Here is a 14,666-nt window from a genome sequence, read left to right as displayed (position 1 = left end):
ACATTGTTTTGAAGAAATCTATAGGAAGATGCAAATATATTAATTTGGCAAGACAAGTTTATGGTCATATTTTCTTAGTTCTTTTCTTAGCAAAAGTAGTGGTACACAATAAGAAGTTAGTGTAAAGTTATTTCGTTTTATTTATTTTTGCTAATAAGAAAGGGCACTCAACAATATATCAATGATCGTTAAGAAAATCAAGAATGATTTTCATTTTTCACAATTACAAAATAAAAAGACCCATTTCTTTTTGCATATCAAATTGCAATATTCCAATAATATTCGCAATACATAAGGAAGAAAATATAATATTCGCAACACATAAGGAAGAAAATATAATATAATGTATATATATATATATATAAGAAAAAAAAAAACTGAAGATAGATTTGATTTGACGTTCCAATTATTGTTCCCTAAGTAACAGTGAATTACTAGCCCATTAATTAAATGCAATGAAAATTGCAAAGAGATTTATTTAATTTTAACAAAATTATACAATTAATTGACAAATTAAAATGGGCAATAGAACAAAGTAATTATTTTCACGAATTTACGGTCAAAAAAAGAAGAAAATATTGCTTACAGGTTCCTTATTTTATTATATGAAAAATTTCCCACTTGATGTTGAACTCGAGCTGAGCTTTAGCTTCTGCATTCTTTCTACTTCTCCTTGCTCCTTCTTAATCTCCATTCCAAGCTTTTCTGCTTTCTCAATTCAACCGTGAAAAATAGAAAACTTCACGAGGAAGAGGGAGATATTAATCCTATGTGACGCAGCACAGCATATGACTCTCTGGTCTTTGTCAATTTCAACGGCTAAGTTTTGCTAAGCCCCTTGATAAACATAATCTTAACATAATCGTGATATTAAACTCCCCGATCAAAAATGAAATTGAAAATTCTATTATCGTCTTATAGGAGTTACTTTTGTTTTTTATTATATTAAATTCAGAATATCATCCAGTAACAAGATGCCACGTCAATCAATCAGTTGGTTCAGACGGAGAGATTGGACACGAGCAACACACATAAGTACCCCCTACTTCAGTATTCTACGGGTATGGGTACGTATCCGGCTGGCGGATCCGACACAGAGCGTAACGCTTTACAATACAGTATGCCAGGTGTTGGGCACGTGTCAGATGGAGAAGGAAGATCCATGTTACCAAGACAAACGCTTTTTCCTCATTTAAAACACTTGTCAATTTGTTATTTGCTCCGTATAGTGTTGAATGGGCTGTAATCCTTTTGCAATCGCTTGAAAAAAATGGGTAAGTTTGTGGCACAATCGTCATTTTCCACCCCAATTTTACATTGCCATTTTAACTTTATTCTTCTTCTTTTTTTTTTTCTTTTTTTTTTTTTTTCAATGAATTAGTCATTTTTCTTCCCCAACACCCTTATATTGTTTCTTAAACAATTTGTGTCAATTTAGATTAGTTACACATTTCAATGAATAAATTTGATAAATGTGATCCTATACAATTCATATATAACAAATAAAATTGAACACTACATGATAAAGTGGTGACAAAAGTCACTAGACTATCCGGACAGAATATTGAAATGATTCTTATTCTTTCAATATATATATATATATATATATGTATATTTTCCAGAAGCAAGATCAAGAGACATTGACAAAGTTAATCTCCCAATTTTCATCGGTGCAAGAGTGTTTCCCAAATCCAATTACCTTACCTAAAATTGGCGGCTATCCTGTAAAGAATGTGGATGGCCGTGTATATATATATATATATATACACATACATAATATAAAACTCTATAAATCATGTGTGACTACTAAGTTAATTAACGGTTTTTTCTATATTCATAATGGAAAGTTCATAAAATTTATTGAAATAATATCTAGAAATAATCCAATGAAAGATGTCATATGTAAAATATAAAAATAAAAATAAGAAAAGAGTAAAGATGTATCAATGTTCTAAGTCTTCCTGAAATGATCACTAAATTAAAAAAGTTTAAGTAATTGTGTTCACTTAAAAAAACAAAAAAAAAACAAAAAGTGTTTTTCTATTAATCTTTATTTTCATGAAAGCACTTAGTTGACAATTTTAGGAATACTCTTTAGAACAAGCATTTTTTACGAAATCATCTTTGATGTTTCCAACCTACAAGATAAAGTCAGATTTAATATTGAAAGATACCCGAAGAAATATTAGAAATTTATATGAGTAAAAAGAGAACAAAATGTATATATTCTAAAATTATAATTATAGATTTCTTACGAAAACAGAGTAAAGATTCCAATTTCTCTTTCTTTCTTTCTTTCTTTTTTAAAAACAAAAATCAATTTCTAAATTTTTATTTAAATTCCATATATCAAAATTCTTATACCAATATCCCATTATATGTGCATTATCATAAAATGAAAACTAAACGCTTATATAATATAATTCCAATAGTTATAATAAGATCATTTTAATTAAACTAGTAGAAAATGGATGTATTGAGGAAAAAAGAAAAAAAAAAACAACAAAAAAAAATTTCCTAACGCTTATCAAATTATACCATTGAAAAACTTATAGGAAGCGAAAAACAAAAGAAAGAAAGAAATAATAAGGATTAATAAACAGAGAAATAGAGTATATATATATATATATATATATTGATGAAGAAAATTCAACCCTAACGAAGATTAATAATCAGGGTTCGAGAATAACCAAGCATAATATTCATTTCTCTTTATCACAACAAAAATCATTTAATAAGAATTATACAAAATAATTAATTACCTGAGATTAATAGCTAGCACTACATCAAAATACTGCAATTTGATGAAAAGAATCAACAATAAATTAATTAGCTAGCTAATTCAAAACTTCGACATAGATTTTACCATTGAAGGACATCGTATGTTTTTATGAGAACGGAAAATTTAAACAACAATCACGTAACCAAACATACAAAAAGTTGCAATAATAATTAGTGAGATTTTAATTAGTAGTCGACAATGTTGGTTCAGATTATTGCTAGAACACATGCAAAAAAGAACAACAAAAACAAAATAAATAAATAAATAACTAAACATAAAAACAAGAAAGGAAGAAAGGGAGAGAAAAATGAACATAAAATTTGGAAAAAAATCATTTAATGAGAATTATACAAAACAATTAATTACCTGGAAAGATCATTTAATGAGAATTATACAAAACAATGAATTACCTGATATTAATAGCTACCACATCAAAATACTTCAATTTATTAAAAAGAATCAACAATAAATTAATTAGATAATTAATTCAAAACTTCGATGGAGATCTTGCCATTAAATGACACTAGATGTTTTTATGGGAACGGAAAATTGAAGCAATAATCACATAGAGAAACATGCAAAAAGTGGTAATAATAATTAGCCAAATTTTAATTAGTAACGATGATATTGATTAGATTATTACTAGAGCACATGCAAAAAAGAACCCAAAAAAAAAAAAATTTAAATAACTAAACATAAAAACGAGAAAGGAAGGAAGAGAAAAATGATTTGAAAAGAAAAAAAATCGACACCATGCAATATTAATATGAAAACTATAAGTATCACCCTTCAGCTGGTGAAGTTACATGCACCAAGATGCTTTCTTTGTGTTCGTTTTATTGTTCCTTTCATGAGAAACAATTGTGACGAGCTTATAAATTCGATTGATAGTCGACATAATGGAGCCCCAATGAATCAAACACATATGCTTCCTAGACACTACACTAGGCAGCATCAATCTTTCAAATCCGCCAAAGATTAACACTCTAATCTATCCTCAAAATTCATTATACTCTTATAAGCACTCTCATAAGAGGAAGAAAATGGTTTATCATGTAACTATGTATAGGTTAAAATGTAGTATACATGAAGGGATTTGAACTTACATTTGGTTTCTAACTTCCAAGGCTGGTGGATGATCCATCTAGACCCCATAGATATGCCCCGTGAATGTCTATATATACTACATATAATACACAAACACACACACACATACACACGTATATACATACATATATATATATATATTGATATAATGACCAACTTCATTAGGGAATAAATGTGTTATTGTATTCTCTATTTCTAGTAAAATGTATGAACATGAAAAGCCGAGTAGAATGCCTGTGCCAGCTCTTCATTTTCCTTCATTATTTATAAAATGATACAGAACAACGTTCATTTTCTTTCTCTACGTCACTCACGCACATATATAGACACACACATAGTTTTTTTCACCAAAAATTTAAAAAAAAGAAAAAAATTCACCGGACACAAGTTGAGATTTTTCTTAAGAAATAAGGGAAGGAAAAGATATTTAAACATATGTATAGTTTTGTTGTTATATACTTGAATAGAATGCAAGTGGTTTTGTTTGGTAGCCAATTGTTTCAACATTTTCAATCCACTTGTGTTTGATATTTAATGTAATTGGAATACAAAAACATTATTCACGGATTTCCGTGTTGTCGTATAGAGTTTGCATTATTCATTGAGAATTGAAAAGGGTGTAATCAAGAGGGCGAAAGCATGTGGATACGTAGACGAAATAGAACAAGTAGGTGAAATTGCAGGTGGACCCTTGCTCTTTAACTTTGACCTCTGAAATCTGAATTTATAGACGGTGGCCATGTCTCTCCCGCCGAAGCCATTTTGGGTTATCTATGATACCGGCTCGTAACTCGTTCATATATAATTATAAGGCTTACACTTGCACATCAATTTATAAAACGTCATGAGCATATGCAACTGCCTCAAGATTTTGTTTTTACACGCTGAAATGTGGGCAAAGTTGGTGCTTTTCAGGCACCATATGTTGTATCTATATATATCATTTATTGGATATATGTGCGTATATATGACATAAATATAATATGTGTGTGTATATATATATATATAATCAATCTCTTATTATTCACCAAACAAAAAAATCAATTTTTTATTTGGAATTTTTTTCATTTGAACTGTATCGATCTTTTAAAATTAAATTTAAAAAGGTTGAATAAATTAAATTTAAAAAATTGACTTGGATTTGATGAAAGACCGATTGCATATATGTATCTTTTGAAAATGAAATTAGTAGTTGTGTTTTTTTTTTTTTTTTTTTTGGCTGGGAATAGTACTAAGATGTTATTTATATTACCTCTTGCTTTTTCCACATATATGTGCTCAGAGTTTGTTGGGAAAAAGAAAAAAAATATATTTACATACATATAATCTGGTTGATTTAATAATTTTAACATTAGTGCATTCTTAATTTATTAGTGATTAGACCGCTTTTAAATTTGAAATTTAAAAGTACATTGGTGGCTTAACATAGGCTTACTAAAATATTGAAACTTTATTTGAGTAAATTGAAACTATATTGGCCCAGAAAACTCATAATGCAATTTTACATCTCAATTTTTCAAATAATTTAAGGGCTTGTAAAGGGGAGACAAAATAATATAACCAATACACACGGATGACATAATATTACAAATACACATATTTTATTTACATGACTATAAATTATTGAGTTTATATTATAAGTGATAATTAGAAACAATACAGAATATAATAGAATACCTTTTATATCTAATACCTTTTCAATAATAAAAATTATAATAGTAAAACCATCAGACTAACATAATATTAATCTTATATATTACATATAACTTTTCTAGATTGAGCTTGGACATTTTGTCGATGAATGTCAAAAAATTTAACACACATCCTTAAAAGGGCATGCACGTAAATTTTAAACATCCATATATATATATATATATATAATTAGTCTATGATATGGACGTTTTTATCATGTGAACTTCAGTATTGAAGATGATTTTTAAAAAAAATCGTTATTATTACTATCACACAAAAATAAATATTGACGATAATTTTTTAAAAAACCATCATCTTTGAAATGATTCACACCATAATATGATACAGACTATTCACACCCGGTAAAATTTTGATTATATGTATATATTAATCTTTCTTACACAAAAAGGACATTATTATTATTATTATTATTTTTGCTGAAAATGAATGACATAAATTCCCTTCACTGGGCTTCGGAGCTGTTTTCCAAGACATTGCTCTACTTTTTTCTAATTTCAGTAACTTTTCTTTTTGTTCCACTTTGTTTGTCACTGGGCGACGAGCCGAAAGGTGTACAGGCCTATGGACCAGAATTGGTTTCCGTTTTCATTTTTTGTTTTGCATGATTTGGGCGAATATATCCGAAAAAACCTTTTGAATCTAAGCTTTGTTGTATAAGCCTTTTTTTTGGTTTCAATGAATTCCAACTTTCAGTAAAAAAAAATAAAAAATAAAAAAAATTATGAGTAACTATAATGAGCACATGCGTGTTTGTGGTGGCTTAGATCATATCAATCCGTCTTTTGAGGAATACGGAAAAGTTCATTCGAGAACCAAACTGTTTAATTTGCTCAAATGGTTTACGATATTAGTAGGTGCAATTAACCTCTCTAAAACAGTCCACATTTTTTTCTTTCAAAAAAAATATATGAATATATATATTATTTTTTGGGTGCTATTTTAGCATTCATCTATGTTGGTTTTGAAATTGGATATCATAAATTAAAGTTTTGATCAATTTCTTTTCAACTAATATGTATCATTCTCGTGTGATACAGGAAAGAGCAAGAAAACTCTAGCAGCCAACCGAAGGTGGGAAAAACCTCCAGCAGGGATAATCAAGCTGAACTCGGATGCTGCGATTAAAAATGGTAGAAGCTTTCTAGCAGTGGTGGCTCGAGATTGCAGAGGAAACGTGAAGCATATCCACTCTTCCAAATCCAAGGCTACAATACCTGAAGTGGCAGAACTGGAAGCAATTGGCAGGGCCATGCAGGTGGCAAGCAGGTTTGGTTGGACAAGGATGGTCTTTGAAACAGATGCCCTCACAGTTGCTGAAGCTTTAGTTAGGAACGATAAAGACTCTCCATTGGAGTTCTGGGCCTGTTTTTGATGATATTGCTTTGTTTAGTTCAATTTTAGAAGTCTTGTTTTCACAGGGGCCCCATGAACTGCTAATAGGTTGGCCCACAGTGGGCATCTTCTCATTATGTGTTTGGACCTGTGGACACAAGCTGGCTGCCTACTCGTGTGTCCTTTTTGTATGATTCAGGATTGTGTAAAGCATCCGAATTTAAGTTGTTTTGTCAAGCCTTGTTTTTTTGGTTTCAATGAATTTCCAATTTAGCAAAATAAAGTAAAAAATAAAATAAAAAATAGTTGTACCTAATATATATTCTTTTTCATCAATTTTATGATTATCAAAACTATTAATGTATTTGGACTTGGCAGCACGCTGACAAATAAATATAGTTAGCAAACCAAACAAAACTTAGTAATGAAAATTGATGAGATAATTACATTAATATATATTTTAGAATAATAAACAAGAATATAAACTTATAACAGAAAATTGAGATAATTGAAGAGATATTATTGGCATCAACCATATCTACCACATTGGAACATAACTATCCAAGTAAAAATAAGGCTGATAATGTTCTAATTCCAGCTTTTGGCTTTTCACCTTCTTTTATTTTTTGCCATTATAGTCGTTCGTTTTGTCCTGCCAAATAAAATCAAGCATTCTTTTATGGATTCAGGTTGACTGACTTTACCCCCCTTACCAAACTCTCTCTTGCAAAGAACCGCTCACCAATCAGAGCAACATTCAACACCAACCTTTTATTTATTTATTTATTTCTGACGTTAAGCCGACCCTAAGGTAAAAAGAAATATTTTTTATTGTTTATTAGTATGTTCAAATATATTTTTCTCTTCTGTAGTCCAGGTAGCAATCTTTGATAGTATAACTAATTATAAATCAAAGGAACGGCCTTCTTGATTAAGTCGGATAGAAATTAATTAGCTCTTCCTTTGTTAAAATAAACATAAAAATAAAAAAAGAAGAGTGAAAAAGAAACTATATAAGAGAAAATAAGTAATATTGCAGAAAAAAGAAGCCGAAAAGGTATGCAAACAAAGAGAGATTTTTGACAATTGCAATTGATCGGTGTAAAAGAATCAAAACTAAAACACCATCCAATTGTTTGGATTCTCAGCATAAACACATCCTAAAAGCTATTATATTCATACAGCAAAACAAGCTTTTGCATACCATATTGCACGTCCAAGAGAGCACCAAACAATGTGTGAAACAAATTTTCCTAGGTGAAAAACATAAATATGTATGCTTTTGAGGTGAAACAGAAAAAGTCTTTTGGATCTATTCCAATAACAAAACTGGTCAACAACAGAGGTTTTAGTGAAATAAATCCTTTTCATACGCCCCAAAGTCAAAAATAAAATAAAAAACAACAAAAAACATCTTAAAACACTAGAAAAGAAACTACAAGGGAACATATGAATAGCCTGGGATTTACATTTTAATGCATAAAAATTGAAAAAAAAAAAAAAAAGAAAAAAACTTTTATGCTGGAAATCCAATTATTTAGTCAAATTACTTACTTTCAGATCAAAAGATAAGAACCCAAAAATCTAAATGACGAGACTTAAGTTGGGGGTTCTTGAGATTCTCACTTGCCACCTAAGGTAGGGAACTGCCCACGATCTGCAATAGAGGGGGCAGCTGCATTACCTTGGTAGTTTCCGCTAAACCCTCCTTGGTAGTTTCCGCTAAACCCTCCTCTGGAACCACGGCCACGACCACGGCCCCGACCTCCTGGGCTGTAATACCTTTCTCCTTCAGCAGGCTTTAAGAACTCATTAATGCTAACAGACTAGAGCCACCACAACAAGCCAAAACCAACAAAAAAAAAAAAAAAAAAACCTTCAGTAATCATCAAGAAAAGAATTAATATGCAGTAACTATTATGGAAAGATCAATGTCAGATGATAGCACATGGCAAGAGATTGGGAAAAATATGCAATTTCAAAGAATGCAGAAACCAAAGAGGAACTATTTCAGGGTTCCTTTCAGGGTAGGCTAGGAAATAATTGGCCGATATCACTTAAAAACTGTTGGTCACCACAACAAATACAAGGCATTAGTGTTGAAGAAATTTAACCATCAGACATAACAAATTAGGGGTACGAAGATGGTATATGTTGTCTATAGGGGCATTATCTGAAATAGTTTAAGAAAGCTGTAGGTGATATCATAAATACACAGCATCTCACAGCACATAATTTTCGTGTTCCACATTCATGGATTTTGGATGGTACTGTTTGACATTAAGATATTCATGCAATTTAAGGATATGAGATTCTGGTTGTGCTAATTATTTTTGCAAAATAAAGTGGAACATACAACCAAAATATATATATATATATATATATCATTACCCAGTGTTTCATTCAAACAATTTTTTTTATAAGACACCTTACCATTACCTATTGTTCTAGGCAGGGGAAGGAGTCTTGACTTATATGTGCAAACTATGGTCAAAAATGGAAAAATGTGCAACACTTAAAATTTGTCTCAACCCAGTATCATAGAACAAGAAGTACCTAAAAATACTAGAGAACAGCAGAATAGGAACATTATAATTATACACAATTGCATAAGCCTATGCTTAGCATTCACATTGACAACGTTATAACATCCAACATTAAAAAAATAAAAACTAAAAATCATTCTTTCTGTGAAGTCTAGTGCCTGCAGGCCATAATAGAAAAAAGAATTAAAACTTGTGCGATTGGAAAAAGAGATATGATGGAAATCAATAACAATTTGAACATTAGGGGATAAGGGGGGAAAAAAAAAGTCTTCTAGCATAACACCGAAATGGGGAGACTATATTTCAGTCTAGAAAAGCATAGAGGCACACACACAACAAAACACTATATAAATGAAAAAAACCACAAGAGAAGAACATGTGAAACCTTTTTGGCCTTTTCATCCCTTTCAGCAGCCTCTTTTCTCCGATCCTTGTCAGAGCGCTAGAAAAAGAGAAAAAAAATTGAGATAAAACAGTTAAGGAAATAGTTTTCTTTGGTTCACAAAATAAATCAGAGCCTCAACACTAATAGAGAAAGCCCACAGGATTTACCAACTTAATAAAGACATCATCATTTTCTTTCTTGTTTGAAAGCTGTTGCATGGATTCAAATTCTTTTGTGTCCACTTTTCTCTCCTCCGTCTTAAGTGTCTGCAACGCCTTCCTCTTCTCTTCCAGCACTTTTTCATACTCCTCCAATGTCATTTCCTATTTAGAAACCAAAAGGAAGAATAAATAAGTTCACAAAGCTTAAACCTAAAATATTGAACTGATAGGAGGCACTTAAAAAAATCAGGGAAAAACATTTTCTTCATTTGACTAATCATTTGTTGACTGTATTCAAATCAGGAAGTTTGAAAATTATTAACCGCAGCAATGCACAACTTCCTGTTTTCTTCATTTGACTAATCATTTGTTGACTGTATTCAAATCAAGAAGTTTGAAAATTATTAACTGCAGCAATGCACAACTTCCACCTTACCCCTAGGAATACCCAGATTTTAAGAAACTGTTCATCTACAACAAATAATGCCCAACCTTTAATCAGTGAAAAAGCGAAATTAACCAAATAATTCACTAGGTATGGATCCTAGAAATGAAAATAAACTAATCAAATAAATAAAACACTGATCAGTCTCATCCATTTCTACCTTTTACCTACAAAAAAAAAATGAGGAAACCCTTACAAATAACTATCAATAAATTCTATTGTTTGCATTTGCTTATTAAATTCATAAATAACAAGGGAAAAAATGAACAAGAACCTTGCTTTAGTAATACTTCGCCCGTATTCAATTTCACTTTAAGAAGGCTATAGAACAATCTCAAAGAACTTTATACCAACCATCTGAGGAAAATTTGTCTGCTTTGCAGATGATATGCACCTTTCAAGACCATTAAAAAACATAGAACTAAAACATAGGAGAAATTTGGATTTAGACAGCATTTACAATGAAACAAAAGTATACCTTATCCTCAGGTTCTTTCTCTTCAGCTTCATCAGCAGGGGCCTCCTTGTTGCCATCTTCAGCACCTTCATCTCCTACAGGCTTATCATCACTCAAATTCTTCTCAGTCACATTGACAACTTCTTCAGTCACCCTGGGTATAAAAATATGATGAACAAATAAGGTTGACATGCTCTAAACAACAAACAAAAAGGCAAATTTTAGGCATCAAAGAATGTACATACTGAGAAAGTTCATCGGTCTGTGTTCCCCAGTTCCCACGGCCAGATCCTTCACGTTTGATATCACCACTGCACATACGAGAATAAGCTGAGTGCCTAACAATTAAGAAAAATTTTCATCAAGATATTAAAACCAATAGCAATTATTATTCACCTCCGACCAGTACCGCTGCGACGTTCAAACACTCTACGAGAGCGTTCCTCATCATCAACTTCCCCATTAGCAAATCCACCACGACGACCGCCGCGGTAAGGACCACGAGATCCACCATAGGGACGCCTTTCAGAGAGCTTGCCAGACTCCCCTTCCTCAGAGGCATTATGACCAGCAGGTCCACCACTGCTTTTGAAAGAGTTCTCATTATCAGCAGAACCCCTATTAAACCCACCGCTGCCACGGCCTCGACCATAACCACGTCCACCTCCTCGTCCGGTTTCGCTCTTGGCCTCCCTCACTACTCAAAAAAACAAATATTAGCACACAAGTGAGCGAGGAAGAATGCTACTTGAGAAACAGGAAAAGCATGGCTTTGAATGAGTAGCATATGCTTTCCCTGGTATACAAATGAATCAGTATACGAGTAGCTGAATACTATTCGGAGAAAATGGAAAATCAAAATTGAGATAGATCCCAAAGGTACACACAAACATTTATGTCCATCATAGAACATAAAAAATTAGACTCATTAACAAATAAGCACCATCTATATGTATCCATCCACTCTACACGTATAACATTAATAAAATATCACTTTCGGTCTTCTTGGAATAAGATTCATCAAAGAAAACAACGTAAACTGCCAAAGCCAATTGAGTTATGCAATTCTCTAGATAAATTCCTTGAAAAATGTCTGTCAATTAGATGTGCCCAAAGAGTGAAATTTCTGACATTATCACCCCTTACAGATTCACCAGTTTTAGAACAAAAGCAGAAGAGAACCTTTCTGTTTCACCTAGAGAGTTGCTAGGAGGTTCAATATGGTTTTTCAAATGCATTACACAATAAATGCTCGGTGTAAAAGGTGCAGCTCACTCCAATCCAAGTATCATTTGACATAAACAGATATTTCAATAACTATTAAAACAGAGCCGTTATATATATATATATATATATATATATAAAATAAAGGTTCGGTTTTTCACTTAAAACAAATAATACATAATTATTAAAGCAGACGAAAAAATGTAATACTAACAATCCACCATTATCCAACATGAAATTATTTGTCATATATCTATCTGGGTGCATGTGAAAAAAGAGCAGAGTATTTGCATATGATCCAGACAAAATATTCCATTTGTTTTACATAAACGAAACTGAACACAACCCAGAATAAATTAAAACCCAAATCTCAAAAGCAAGCACCATTCAAGAACAATCCAAAACAAAAAAAAAAAAAACAATTTTCTAAACAGACAAACCATTTTCCAAGCAAAAAAGCACCAGTACAAACATTCCGCATAGGCAGCAACAACAACAACAACAACCCAAAAATTATATTAAAACAAAAAAAAAAAAAAGCGCTCACCAGCCTGCGAAGGAGGTACAGGCTTCGAGGGCAGCTTAGCCTGCTTGTTCTGCTGAGCCTGAGCCTGAGCCTGAGTCGCCGGCTTGCCTTGATTCTGAGCCGGAACCTTTTTGGTGGCCGGCGCAGCCGCCGCCACCTTCTGCTGCTGATATGCAATAAGCTGCGTTGGATCCTCGGTATCATCATCCCCCAACAAATCAAATGGGTTTGCGGTCGCCATTTCCTATGTGTGTATATATATATATGCTTCTGCTTGACGCAAAAACCCTAAGTTTCAGAGAGAGATTCCTCACTGTGAAACAGTGAAAGGCGGAGAACCTCTTACCTTAACAACGACTCCATCAAATACGTATATAAACATATATATATTTCTATATATATAGAGAGAGAGATCCGAAAGAAAGAGAGAAGCTTCACGAGTGTAAGAGAGAGAAAAACCCTAGCCGCAAGAGCAGAGTAAGAGAGAGAGTGAGAAAGAGAGAGATTGTGCGGAACCTAATCTCAATTGTACGCTCAATTTATTGTGTTGGTGTTGTGTTCTGCGGAGCTCGTGTGGTCTGCCAAAATATTATTAATATATATATATATATATATATATATATTTTTTAAATTTAGTAGATATGGGAAGTGTGGGAACTTTAAACTTTCGGTCTGGGTTTCCGACAATATTGCAGATGTGCCATTAGGAAAGAGGACAGAGTGTTTTTTTTTTTTTTTTTAATGAGCTTATCTAGAATGGTTGTTATCTACCACGTGGCAGTGATTTGGCCGTTGATAAAGGATTTTTTTTTGGTTTTTTTGGGGGAATACTTGAGATGTTACGGACCTTTTATCTTATTAGTTGAAAATGGAGCTGAAAAAATAGGAGAAAATAAAATAATTAGGATAGCAAGTAAAGTAGCAGACTAGAGGAAGACTAGGAGTAGATCAATTTGATTTTGAACTTGCTAATAATAATTCAAAAGGAAAATGAAGGGAGAGGTTTGAATAGTTTTACATTAGGGAGTGATTTGGCCGTTGATTAAAGAGTTTTTTTTGCGGTATTTTAGATGTTATGGACCTTTTATCCTATTAATTGGAAAATGGAAATATCATGTATAAAGTAGTTCTTGTTCTTGTCCTTTTCAATTTACCCCTATCATTAATGTGGTTTCAAAAAATAATAATAATAATAATAGTGAATTTACATGTACCATGTGTTTAAGCATCTGATTTGTCCGTTTCTGTTATCTCAAAAAAAAAAAAAAAAATTGTCCATTTCTTGTTACTAATCTTTATCGTGATCCCAATATGCTTTTTACATTTAAAAATAGGAGAAAATAAAATAATTAGGACCATAAGTAAGTAGCAACACTTGGAGTAAATCACTTTGATTTGAAGTTGTTAAAAATAATTCAAAAGGAAAATGAAGATAAGAGTCTGAATAATAATTTTACATGAAAATGGAATGAAAGGGCGATTTTGTATAGGAATGAAACAGACAGGAAAATATTTAATATATATAATAAGGAATAAATGAATTAAATTTTAGATTAATAAGAAAAAAAAAATTAAGGACATTGCATAAAGATAATCTGGGTTAACCAAATTATGTCATGTCGGTGGTTTAGATCCAATGTTAAAGTTATATTATTCCATCGTTATTAATTTGGACATAATCCCATTACTCACTAATTAGTATTAATTTCCTTACATCGTTTATAATTATATTGATCACTTTAAACCAAAAAAAAAATAAAAATATTAATCAAAATAATATATAATATACCTTCGAGACAATTATTGTTAAAAAAAGCTTTATTATTAAATATGAAATAATTTAAAAGAAAAAATATGCTTAAACTTTTATCAATTTACCAATATTCAATTATTATATTAACTTTGGCAATTTTCGCAAAATCAAAAATAAGAAGTAATAAAAAAAAATAATAATAATAAGAACCTAATTTTAAAAATTTTCAAGTACT

The 14,666-nt window shown here is 31.4% G+C and overlaps 1 protein-coding gene across 1 annotated transcript; it reads right to left on the bottom strand.

Annotated features, from left to right (window-relative positions):
• Window positions 1–8,222: 8,222 nt before the first annotated feature.
• Window positions 8,223–13,260, bottom strand: LOC132803807 (RGG repeats nuclear RNA binding protein A-like). Its single transcript, XM_060817356.1, has 7 exons — window positions 12,700–13,260; window positions 11,325–11,625; window positions 11,174–11,239; window positions 10,950–11,082; window positions 10,033–10,188; window positions 9,866–9,922; window positions 8,223–8,760 (listed from the first exon to the last, which is right to left on the bottom strand). The coding sequence occupies exons 1-7, from the start codon at window positions 12,917–12,919 to the stop codon at window positions 8,557–8,559; spliced, it is 1,137 nt and encodes a 378-aa protein (XP_060673339.1). The 5' UTR covers window positions 12,920–13,260; the 3' UTR covers window positions 8,223–8,556.
• Window positions 13,261–14,666: the final 1,406 nt, after the last annotated feature.

The sequence above is a fragment of the Ziziphus jujuba genome, chromosome 5 (assembly GCF_031755915.1).
Source record: "Ziziphus jujuba cultivar Dongzao chromosome 5, ASM3175591v1".
Lineage (NCBI taxonomy): Eukaryota > Viridiplantae > Streptophyta > Magnoliopsida > Rosales > Rhamnaceae > Ziziphus > Ziziphus jujuba.
Note: the sequence above shows the minus strand (reverse complement) of the source record. Positions and strands in the feature narration are given on the sequence as shown.